The sequence below is a fragment of the Mus caroli genome, chromosome 16 (assembly GCF_900094665.2).
Source record: "Mus caroli chromosome 16, CAROLI_EIJ_v1.1, whole genome shotgun sequence".
Classification (NCBI taxonomy): domain Eukaryota; kingdom Metazoa; phylum Chordata; class Mammalia; order Rodentia; family Muridae; genus Mus; species Mus caroli.
Window position 1 is genome coordinate 7,824,168 of NC_034585.1, and position 12,894 is coordinate 7,837,061.

At 44.1% G+C, this 12,894-nt stretch overlaps 1 protein-coding gene across 2 annotated transcripts in view; it reads right to left on the reverse strand.

The window, feature by feature from the left end:
- Positions 1-8,283, reverse strand: part of Gspt1 (G1 to S phase transition 1) — a 37,273-nt gene extending 28,990 nt beyond the window's left edge. For both annotated transcript variants that reach the window (XM_021184378.2, XM_021184377.2), the window contains exon 1: positions 7,566-8,283. In XM_021184378.2, the coding sequence (XP_021040037.1) occupies positions 7,566-7,923 (358 nt within the window). In that variant the 5' untranslated portion in view covers positions 7,924-8,283. The remainder of the gene's footprint in view (positions 1-7,565) is intronic.
- Positions 8,284-12,894: the final 4,611 nt, after the last annotated feature.

The window sequence follows — 12,894 nt, forward strand, 5'->3', positions numbered from 1 at the left end:
TGTACTCATATACATAAAATAAATACATGATTTAAAAAAAAAAATAGGGTCTCACTTTGGAGTTCAGACTGGCTTTGAATGTATAATGTAGCCCAGGCTAGCTTTGACCCAGTGGCAATCTTCCAGCCTGGATTATACGAATGTCACTCCTCCAGACCTAGCTTCACTTGGGTTCACACTGATTTTCTGCACCTTTCTGCACTCACGCCATGGGCTGAGTTTTTACTGTGACTGAATACAGTAGGAGCCATTTTGAACTTGCCAGCTTTCTTAGTGAGGCCTTTTGGAAGCACCTGAACATCTCTAGCACCCAGGAGACCAAACTATCTTCCCAAAATTGCATGTTGCAATCTCTTTCTTTCCCCAACAGGCAGTACTGGAAAAGAGCGTAAGGAGACAACAGAAGAAAGTCTGCTGAACACTTAAAGATGCCAATGGTTTGTCTTAAACATGTCAAATGTTCTAGACATGAAAAGGCAGGCAGACACGGTAGCGAGTCTGCACTCACTCAGGAGGAGGATCACCGAGTTTGAGGCCAGTCTGGGATTCCTGGTGAGTTCAAGGCATCAAGGGCTACCACAGCAAGAACCTGTGGATAAACCAATGCACGCCGAAGCACCTGGGCTCCAGGTGCTCAGAGTGTGAAGTACAAGCAGCATCTCTTGAGTCCAAGAGTTCAAGTGAAGAAAGAGGTGCGGAGGAGGAGGAAGAGGAGGGGAGCCAGCAAAGGTACAAAGGCAAAGAGCAGGCTCAAAGCCATCTACACCAGGAAGAGGCAGCTCTTGAAACTGGAGCAGCGCCTGGCACGATTCTGCTGCTCTGAGACAGATGATTGGTGATAACGACAAAATCCATGGGCCAGTTTTGGAAAAGGGTCTCGAAGAGATTGTTAAAATTAAGTTACAGGATCTTTCCTGGTGGTTAGGAGTTACTGTCATTAAAATAAACTTTGAAACCAGAACCTACTCCTCCATTTAGTCACGGGCATAATCTTACTAAAGTACTTAGCTTTTCTAACCTGCAATTTTTGCTTCTATAAAATGGGTTAGTAGTATCCAAGCATCTAAGAAGTGCTGTGAAGGCTTTACGTGGTAAGCTGCAGTGAGTGCTCTATAAACCTACGACAAGCATGTCAGAATCCTGTGCTTATTACAAGAATGAAAACATTAGAAAGAAACATTCCAGGGCTACTGTCAAGAAATCCATACTGGTTATAGAAACTGTCTATAGATTCCCTTCTTCCACTATTACAAAGCATGGCATGGCAGAGAGAGACCTAAACTATCAGCTGGCAATTCAGGATTTCAGATCCACTGTTTGATTAACTTTGGGAGTGATTTCACACAACCATTTAGCCTGCTTACGCTTCAATTTCTTTATCTGAAACACAGGCTGTCTTTTTGCCGGAGTTACTTCTAGCTGTAACCAACAAACCCATTTATTATATCATTAAAACAACATCACATATCAACCTGATATAGTTTTCTGTGCATAACAAACTCCACTACGTTTTATGTAATCCTAAGGTTGTATTTACAATTTATGTCTCATCTACTTCAAAAACAAAAGTATATTAAAATACATACCAAAGCCATTTCAGATAGTGTCAATAAGATATGAAAAGAGAAAATATTGTCCTACCACCGAAATGAACTACCCAAAGACAGACACAGATTGCTCAGTAACACACTTGCTCTTTTTTTCTCTTCAAGTAAAATAACAATCATCTAGTTGGACTGTATTTGAGAAGCACACATAACCACTCCTAAGCTACAGTAATGGAAAATACTTAAAACATAATTACTGTTTCTTTCCCATTGAAAGAATTACAATGGATAACAGTAACAAGTTCTCTTTAGAACAAAGCTATTTTATGAATATACAAACTATATCTACTCTCAAGCTACTAACTTTGTTAAAATCTAGAGAAAACAAGGACAAAACTTTTAGGTACCCAAACCCGCTGAAGGCTAATGTCCTACTTTGCCAAATTCCTGGAAAATTAAAAGTAATCCCAGTTCTTGGGAGGCTGAGGCAGGGATGGGTGAAGTCCAGTCAGCCTGGGAAATGCAGTGACATGGCCTCAGAAGAAAAGCAAGGCGTTTATGAAGGACACCTGGCTTAATTTAATGATTTAATGATTGGAGTGACAAGGTTGAAACCATTTACTGAAGAAGGGAGGGAGAGAGGGAGGAAGGAAGGGAGGGAGGGATCCTGAATCTTTCTTTACCCATGTCTTGCCTCCACATCCTTGGCCTGTCTTTGCACATCCGCAGTCTTCCACTACTGTAACCCTCCTTGGCTTCTTGTAGACTCTTTCCAAGACTGTAATTCCTTATACTGAGGTTCCTTCCTACAAGAGCCTCCTGACAGTGCCTTGCACAGCATCCCACATGCAGTAGACAGGAAAGTGCCTGTGCACATCTAGAATGGATATCTAAACAAAAAATTCCACTTCAAAAAATTCCATTCTAATGTGTTAAATCACCTCAAAAGTTTAAAGTTTTTTTTTTTCATTCCTTTCTCTTCAACCAGAAAGATAATTCTATTTTTAACAAGATATTTCTTCTCTGACAAACAAAAGCAAATCAAGGCTTGATTTGTTTTTTCCAGTATTTCCCTGTCTGGAGAAATTTTGGATACTGTTTCCTGTAAGGAAAGAGCAGGCAATGGCTTAGTAGGTAAAAGAACTTGCCAGGCAAGCCTGCTGGCCTCGGTTTGATTCCTGGAACCCATATAGATAAGCAAAAGAGAGAGAACCAACTGCACAGAATTGCCCTATGACCTTCACACACAAGCTGTGGCATCCTGTGTGCACACAATAGCAGTAATAAACAGTTTGGAAAGTAAAATCTTGTCTGGGGAGCAAAAGGCCCTGAGTTAGATTGAGATCCTTGGCTGCTCATCCTAATACTAGGTAGTGCTCCCTAAATGCTCATACTCACGCTGCCCATGTGAGAAAACATGACCTGAGAACAAAGATCTACCACTCATGCTGAGACAGCTCTCACCACCCATCTCTTCCTACCGTCCTCTACTTAGTATTCCAATGAGGCCTACGAGAGTCTTTACATATTTATTCCTGCAGGCATTTAAGCTGTAAAACAAAACCCAAATCAAAACATAGGTTGGGAGGCTGGGCAAGTGGCTCAGTGTGTCAGAAGGCTTATCATACATAGGTAAGACCTCAGTTTGAGCAGGGCAGTAGTAGCACAAACCTTTAGTCCCAGCACTTGGGAGGTAAATGTAGATGGATCTCTGAGTTTAAGGCCAGCCTGGTCTACAGGGTGAGTTCCAGGACAGCCAGGGCTGTCTTGAAAAACAAAAAAACGAACAAACAAACAAGACCTGAGTTCAAATGCCTAGCATTCACTTTAAGAAGGTATAGGCACAGGAGCATGTTACCTCTGTGTTGTAGGATACTGAGGCAGGAACACTGCTTGGGATTTTTGACTGCCAGCCTAGCTCCAGGCTCATAAAAGATCCTGTCTTTAGGGAGTATGGCAGAGAGTAATAAAGAAAGACACTCTATGTCTTCCTCTAGTTTCCATGATCCCCACACAGGAAACACACACACTCCCACTCTCTGGCGGAGGATGTAGAATCCTTGCCAGCATACAAGACACTCAGAGTTGCACCATCAAAAATGAAAGACCATCTATTTAGTCTTCAACAGGAACTGGTTAACATAAATCAAGTATAAAGTTTTCTATACAAGCTGGGCGTGGTGGCGCATGCCTTTAATCCCAGCACTCGGGAGGCAGAGGCAAGTGGATTTCTGAGTTCGAGGCCAGCCTGGTCTACAAAGTGAGTTCCAAGACAGCCAGGGCTACACAGAGAAACCCTGTCTCGAAAAACCAAAAAAAGAAAAAAAATTTCTATACAAATGACTGTAACTTTGATTTTGGATAACCTCCAATCTGCTTTCTAGCCCTAAAGAAGCAACTTTCAAAACCATTCAGTGACCAGAAAGCTAGCCAGGCACAGGCAAGCATCACTGACTGCTCCCAGCATGCTGGGACGCTGAGAAGACAGCTTCTGCTGTATAGTGAAACTTAATTTTTTTTTTTAAAAAATCCAAAACAAGACTCGGGATGTGGCTCAGGTGATAAGATTGTATGCCTAGCATGCACAAATCCCTGGGTTCGAGTCCCAACATCATATACAGCATGTAAACTGTGATGATGCAAGCCTGTAATCTCAGTACCCTAGGCTGGAAAGAGAATCAGAAAAGTCTTGGCTATGCAGCCATGGAGAAACCAGCCTAGGCAATGTGACCTTCTCTTCAAAAGATAAAAAATAAAAGTCGCCGGGCGTGGTGGCACACGCCTTTAATCCCAGCACTCGGGAGGCAGAGGCAGGCGGATTTCTGAGTTCGAGAAACCCTGTCTTGAAAAACCAAAAAAAAAAAAAAAAAGTCAATCAAGTGATAGTGGTTGCTTAACCTTGAGAATTTACTAAAACTTAAGTAAAAAAATTTCCAGTGATTTTTTTATAAAGATTTATTTATTTTATTTATATGAGTACACTGTAGCTGTCTTCAGACACACCAGAAGAGGGCATCAGATCTCATTACAGATAGCTGTGAGCCACCATGGGGTTGTTGGGATTTGAACTCAGGACCTTTGGAAGAGCAGTCAGTGCTCTTACCCACTGAGCCATCTCGAGCCCCCAGTGATTTTTAAGATTTCTATTTTCATTGATAATCACTTGCCCAATTTACTTGGCTCTATAGAAAGTTGCATTTAAGTGGATGACGCTTAATTACACAAGAGTTCTACTTAATCATTGTTTGGAATTTGGTATTTTTACATTTTCAAAGAGAACAAGGTCAGCACCAGTTCCCTAGCTCTGACTTGAGATGGCTGGACACAGGCATATCTGTGAAAACTCTCACCACCAAGGCCCCTTCCTCTGTTGGCTGCTCTAGGCAGTGCTATATTTCAAAGAGAAACAAAACAAAACAAAACAAAGAGCAAATCATTCCAGGAGAAAGGAGTGTCTAGCCACAAGCCCTTAAAGGTTAGTCCAGAGCCCACTTACCACAGACTGGAAAGGAACAACAAAGGAAACAGCCAAGTATCTTATGGACTACTTCCTCACCATCAAAAACATCTGGATTCCCCTTAGGGAGTTACAGGCTAGGTGCTCTCCTGCCATTACTTTTTTCTGCTTTCCCCTAGTAAGAATGATGGCAACATTTATGGATTCAAAGTTCCCAAATTTGTCCCATATAGCTCTAGTCTTCTACTTAGGCAACATCCAGATATCAGACACAGAATGCTTACAGAACTATTATTCTTCCTTCTCAATAGGTATGGGTTCTTACTTTAGCCCATGCTGACTTCAATTTCTCAACTGTTTCAATCACGCAACAAAATTTAAACTGGGTGGTGGTGGCACACACCCTTAATCCCAGAATTCAAGAGATACAGTCCAGTGGATCTCTTGGGAGTTTGAGTTCTAGGACAGCCAGAGCTACATAGTGAGATCCTGTCTAGGGAGGGAAAAATAATATAAAATAAAATATATATAAAAATTTTTGTAGAAACAATTGATGTAGTAAGACCATTTTTGATTATAAAAAAAGTTCACACATACTATAATTTAGGAACTTTCTGACAAACATATTCCTACACTTAGTAAAACCACAAATTAGAAAGTAACAGATAAAGAAAAACTCCTGCACAAAACAAAATGCCTAGACACTCAAAGTGACCACTCCAAACCACGGCCCTGTGGATGATTACCCCTGTAAAATCTGATCAGTGCCTGTAAATGCAGTCTCCAGTCTACTCAAAGCTGGTAGTTCCAGAGGAAGGAGAGCCAAGAAAGACAATGACTGGAGATGTGGAAGCTCTAAAATAAGGTAGAAACAAGTACTTCCAGCAATTTGTAAGGAAGCTAACAAGTAGATTAACGTCTAAAAGAATTAAAAGTTGAATGAATTTCCTTGTTTGAAAAGAAAAATATCAAGCACACACAAATAAAAGAAATGCTGGTCAATAAAAGTCAAGTCCCCAGGTTTGAAGGAGGGCAGCATCCTTCCTGCACAATAAAAGCCCCAAAGTTCACTGCCCCACAAAAACCCACTTTAATACAGACCCAGCTCCTCACAAAAGCATTTCCCTAAACAGTCCAACACCCTCTCACTTCTAAAAAGCAAAGTGAAGCACGTTCCCCAAGAAACTAAATTCCAAGAACTTATTTATTTACTTACTTATTTATTTATTTATTATTTGCCAGACAGTCCAGGTAGCCTTCACCTAAAGATCTTGCTGCCCTTACTTCCTGAGTTCCAGGGTTGCAGGCAATGCACCACCTCACCTGGGAGGGCAGCGAGGTGATAATGCCATTTGTTTTCTCTGCTTTTTCCAAGCATTCTCCTGCCTCAGCCTCCAGAGTTCTGGGACTAAAGGCTTTAAGTAGTTAGTGTATCACCACACCAGGCCTAAGTCCAGAACTTAAAACATACTCTCACTTGAAAGAAGCTCAAATTATCTGGCCCACCAATGTCCCTGCTAAATAATCAAAGTCTCGGCCTTTTCCCTTCCCGTTTCTTTTTTTTTCTTTAGGACAATACCATATTTACTCAAAAAAGCATCGGCATGAAGGCAATACTTAAGTTCACTCAACAACATTGCTACAAAATCCGTACCTGATAGCAGGCTACCAAACATACAGCCCGTTTGTAAAAAGGTGTTTAAAGACTGAAGTTTGAAACGACAGAAAGTGTATCTAGTAGCTACTTCATGTGACAAATATTAAATTATCAGAAGTATTTAAGACTAGACTACTAATACACGAACGCAAACTAAGCTTTTATAAGCAACCCTTATAAGGTCCATACTTTTAAAACAATTAAAAGTCTACACGCCATTCAGAAGAAAAGTCTTAAATCCCGCTTAAAACCGCACATTAATCAATGAGGTTTACTACCACATGTTAGTACTGAGGAATCCTTGTGACATTTAAAAAACTTTTCAAGTATTCAAAATGTTAAGGGTGAAAAAAGGTCTTTGGATTGACAGCCAACAGTTTCTGGCGGATCACGAGCCTGCAATGCATCTTGGGATTCCTTCAGGTCGCTTTAGTGCCACCGATACTTAAAACGCAATTACAGTTCCAATCATAGAAACTACAGTAGGAGCAGCTCTCTGGGCCAGGCCTGAAGAGACAAGTCCTGTCCCCCCAACCCCTAGGCTCTCACACCGTCCTCCTGCCGGACTTCAAGCCCTATCGGTCCCCACTTCGGGGCCTCGTGGCACTGACTGGCCCAGGACTGGCGGGGTCCCATACAGTTCCTATGCCTAGGGATGAACCGCGCGCGGCCTTCCGCGGCTGGGCAATCGTCCCCGGGTCCCCTGGTCTCTGCTCCTCCTGGCCCAGGCGCCCCAAGCCAAGCAGCTCCCAGACTGGAGGCGCCCCACCCAGACCAGCCGGCGCCGCTGTCAGCGCCCCACGTGCGGGCCGGCCGGCCTCGCGTCCTCTCCACCCAGCCCACCGCGGAACTCCGGCCCCAGGCCGCCGCCCGTGCCTTGGGGATATCCAGCCCGACAACTTACCCGAAGGGCCTCCGGCGCCGCTGCCTGCTCCGTGGTCGCCGCCGGCTGCGCCAGCTGGGGATAGCGGCGGCTGGGCCGGACCCCGCAGGAAGGACGGCACGAATTCGGCGGCGTGGACGTTGGGGACGAAGGGCTTGGCGTTGACGTTGAGTTGCCGGCTGAAAGCCGCGCTGAGGTTCTCACGCTGGGCCTCGGCCACCGCGGCCATGGAGCCGCTGCCGCTGCCGCCGCAAGGCCCTGGCCCGGGGGCCTCCATATCCGTCTGGTCCCAGCAGTCGGGCGCAGAGTCGCTGCTGCTGCTGCTCCCGCCGCCGCCGCCGCCGCCGCCGCCGCCGCCACCGCCGCTGCTGGGATCCATGATCGGGGGGGCCGTGTGTGTGGTGAAGAGAGGGCGGGAAATGGAGGCGGGGGCGGCCGACCGGGGAGGAGCAGGCCGCGCTGACCCGGGGAGGACGGCAAGACTAGGGAGCTGGCAGCCAACGACTCACTCGCTGGCGTCCTGGGCAGCAGCTAGAGTCCAGACTGTACACTCGAGACCAGGAAGACAGCGGCTCAACCCTCCTCGTGTGTGCGAAAGGATCTCCTCCCACCCAACCTCAACTACCGCCGCCGGTCTCACCGCCAACCCCACGTTTGGAGAGAATTGACCTCTCGCTACCACCCGTACCTTCGCCTCGGTAGTTCCCGTCTGTGTCCGCCCGCGTTTCTGCCTACGAAGCGCGGCCGATAGCTAAACTACAAGTCCCGACAGCACCCGCGTAGACCCGGTGCGGTTTTCTCGGGGGCTGACGGGAGTCGGAGTTCAGCGCTCAAGCGTCACCGGAAGCGGCTGGAACTCCCGGCAGGCAGCGCGAGGAGGCAGAAGTCTGGTGGCCCATCTGTCGCGGGGTGGGGGTAGGGGTAGGCTCTACTCGGCTAGGGCAGGACGGTGGGCCGAGCCCTTCCGCACGAGGCGACAATCCACCCTAGCCTGTGAGAACACTCGGTCCGCAGGCCTAACCTAGAGGATTTTTTTCTTCTCCCTTTTCGGCGCCTTTTCTGCCATCTCTGTCTCCCAGTCTATATACCTTGTTCTCTTTCTCTCCACCCGCAGCCAGAGTTTGCCCTACATTTCAAAGCTGGCGGGAGGCGTCTTTCCTTTTATGTATTCATTTTTGGAAGAGGCAGTAAAACCATGAGATGTTACAGCCGAAACTGTGTGTGGCTCATAAAGGTCCAAGGATGTCCGGCAAAAGGATCCTTAACTGGAAATTTTCAGTGACTCATGTTATGTTTGACTAGTCATTAAAATTTTTTTCCGTCCTTTTATCCTCCCTGCCAGGAGATTTACAAATTAATCGGGATTGCCATATTTTTTAGTGTAGCCAGCGGTACCTACTAGTGGCTATTTTGGTGCTTCCAGTCCCTTAGCTGCCATTGGGTAAAGTGCTGTTCTTTTGAAAGGCCGCATCTGTCAGCTATTCTTACAGTCCTTTAATAATGAGGGCATCTCACACTTTCAAGTTGCATTTTAGTAATTGTGGGGTAAGTGACAAGCAAGAAAAAATAAAATTCACCTTTATTTTTTACTGCACGAAGTAGGAAGACCTGTTCTAAATACCTGTTAAATTCTCCTGTAATTCATCCATGGAGACCAAGACAAAGAAAAATTATACTGTTATACTTGCTCTGAAAAGAGTCTAGACAGAATGCAACTAAGCTACTTGGAAATGACAGAATAATAACATGTTCAAATGTTCAAACAACGAGTTTTGTTTTGTTTTGTTTTGTTTTAAATCTGGATCTAAGATATCTAAATTGGAATGCTGACTTTAAACATTTGTATAATAAAAAGTGAGAATTTGGCCTAACGAGAGTGAGAGGTAATAGACAAAGTTGTCAATAATTTTTTTGTTTGTTTTGTTTTTGTTTTGTTGGGTTTTTTGTTTGTTTGTTTTGTTTTGTTTTCGAGACAGGGTTTCTCTGTATAGCCCTGGCTGTCCTGGAACTCACTATGTAGACCAGGCTGGCCTCAAACTCAGAAATCCGCCTGCCTCTGCCTTCCAAGTGCTGGGATTAAAGGCCAGCGCCACCAATGCCCGGCTTTGTCAATTACTTTTTAAAGCAAGGCTTCAAACTAGCTCTTTTTTTCTTCTTTTTATGGTTGGTTAGTTAGGTTTTGGTTGGTTGGTTGGTTGGTTGGTTGGTTAAGCAGAGACAAATGAAGCCCAGGCTGGCCCTAAACTCCAGTCCTTTTATCTCACTTTCCAAGTGTTGGAACTCTCTGCCTGTCTACCACCAAGCTCAGCTTGAACTGGTTTTTTGTAAATGACTTTTTTTTTCTTGCATGTGTTTTAAGATGTCCTCTTTGTGTGGACCAGACTGACTTGGACTCAAGATCATCTAGTCGAAGCTGCTAGAACCTGTACAGCACCACGGTTTTCATCTTTAAATCTGTCTCTAATAAATTCATACTTTACCGGAGATCTGCAAGCCCTAGCCCACTCCAAAGACAGCTCAACATCTACATGCAGCTGACTGAACTAGCTCACCACAGCCTATCACTGGATAGAGCCAAGCCCTAGGGCTCCGGGTGTTCACACTCTGAGAATGTTAGCTCTTCACAGCTAGTTGAATGAACAGTTTCTTTGTTCATGGTGCTTTTTCTAGAGACAGTGTCAGAAAAGCTGTTGTTTGGAAAAGCCTTTGATGAGCCCAGTGTGTTGGCTCAATCCTGTAAACAAGGAGGATCCCTATAAATTCAAGACTAGCCATTATTTAATCTGGGATCAATGTCTGCAACCCCCAGTGTTGGAATTATAGAGATATATACCACAACTCTGACTTTCTTTGGTTTTCAAAGGCATTGACCTACCTGAGCAAGCTTCAACAGGAAAATGAGAGTCTGTCAACAAACACCGCTGTTGTGCTAAAAGTGAGCAACTTGAAGACTGTTCTTGGTTCCTACCACCTAGTATAAAGCTAAACAAGTAAATGCAGGCGGCAAGTGTAAAGTGACACTACTGTCCTTTATAAGCACTCAGGACTTTTCAAGTACAGAGCAATAACTCATTTTATTTACTCTGTGTGTGAGAGGGAGAGAGAGAACACACGCATGGAGGTCACAGGACAACTTTAGAGATAGTCTCACCTTCCATGTTGTTGAGGCAATGTCTTGTTTTTGCAATGCCCTGTCCTCCAGACTAGCTGGCTAGAGAGCTTCTGTGCCATTCTTCTGTGATGCCTCGATGTAGGAGTGCTGGGATCCCAGAGTCACATCACCATATCGAGCTTTATTTATTGTTGTTATTGTTTTTAATGTGTGTCTGAGTGCTTATATGTCTGTGAATACCCAGTGCCCACAGAAGCCAGAAGAGGACATTGGACCTACAGATGTTGTGACCCACCAAGTAGGTACTGGGTATTGAACCCCAGTCCTCTGGAAGAACACCCATTGCTCTTAACCACTGAGCCATCTCTCCAGTTTTATATCCAGCTTTTTATCTAGTGTGACGGTTTAAATAGGAACGGCCCCCATAACTTTACATGTTTGAATGCTTGGTCATTGGGGAGTGGCACTATTTGACAATGATTAGGTGGTATGACCTTGTTGAAGAAGTATGTCACTGGGGATGGGCTTTGAGGTTTCAAAAGCTCAAGCCAGGACCAGTGTCATACTCTGCCTGGTGCCTGTGGGTCCAGATGTAGAACTCTCAGGTGTTCTGTAACACCATGTCTACCTGCAAGCTGCCATGCTTCCTGCTGGGACAGTAATGGACTAAACCTCTGAAACTGTAAGCCAGCCCCAGTTAAATGCTTTTCTTTATAAGAGTTGCATGATCTCGTGTCTCTTCACAGCAATAGAACATTGACTAAAATATCTGGTTTCTGGGGATCAAACTCAGGTCATCAGACTTGTATGGCAAGTACTTTTATCCACTGAGCCATCTTGTGGCTTAAGAGCCAGTTTTTCCAAAGACTTACTGCTGTTTGCTGGGATGTATATAATGGGTTAGTTTGACAGCTGCTTTCCCTAGCAAACCTATGCTTCTTCTAGGCTTGAACCACACTACAACAGATAATTCCTATTTTCTGCTGCAAATTTCACCAGCTGTCATTGCTAGCAATCTCATTCTCTCCCACCCAATTTGATGCTAGAAAATTGAGCCTTAGGATCTTGCACATGCTAGGCACACACTCTACCAATGAGCTACATGCCTCTAGTCCTTCTTTTTGTCTTTTTATTCTCCATAAAATACCATTGTATTTCAAAACTAAGTCAGGGTTTCCAAATATAGTCTTTTAATTCAACCATATGGTACTTTGTTTTGGTTTTGAGCAAAAAGAAGTGAAGTTGATAAACTAGTGCAATATGATCTAGTTAACTGCATTGTTCCAGAACCAGTTCTGGAAATCTCTGGTGTGTCAGATATCAGCTCTCAAGATGCTAGATAGTAAGTCCACTGGAGTTATAAAGTAGCTTTGCCTGTAGTGTGGCTGGTGAGTATTTCCAAATACAAAATAAAAAGGTTAAAAACTTTCATACTAGCAAAAGAACATGTTTTGTGACCACTCAGAACCGTGTAAAAGTAGACTTCATCCTGGCTTCCCACATCTCTACCAAAGGGCCTTAATGATTCTCTTAAGGAAAACTGTTTGGAACAGAAGTAGAATTGGAGAAGGAGAGGTTCCCCCACTTGAGGCAGAAATAAATGACAGCACAGAGAACCCCAAGTGCTCATACTTTGCCTGAAACCTCAAGGTTGCCAATTTTTTTTAATAGACCTTGATACTTTGTTTCATGTTTTAAGATCAGAAACAAAACAATTCCACTTCTATATTGCCTTTTTGATCCCAAACCAAGTTCAAACTCGTGTAAAAGAAGATGACCATCAATCTTCATGCCCTGCCACCCAGTTGCTGGGATTACAAGCCTGCACCGCCTGCTAGTCAAGCAATGCTGGACAGGCGTTTTAGCCACTAAACTGACAACTGTTTGCATTGTTCTGCAACCTTCCCTACCAACCCTCTCCAGGACATTTGCATCTGTCTTTGCTGAAAGGTGTCTTATAATACGTCATAGTCCCTCTCTAAGCCCACTGGCAAGTGCCTTTCTGTTTGTTGCCTGTGCAGATGACTATTCTAGGAATCTCATGAAAATGAAGTCAGATAGAACCTCTGCTTTACTGACTGGTTTACTTTCACTGAGCATGATGTCCTACAAATAATCTACATGTCAAATGTGTCAGAATTTTCTTTTGAAAGATAATAATTCCATTGTCTTTATATACCGTGTTATTTATTGTATTGGCTAGTTTTGTGTCAACTTGACACAGCTGGAGTTATCACA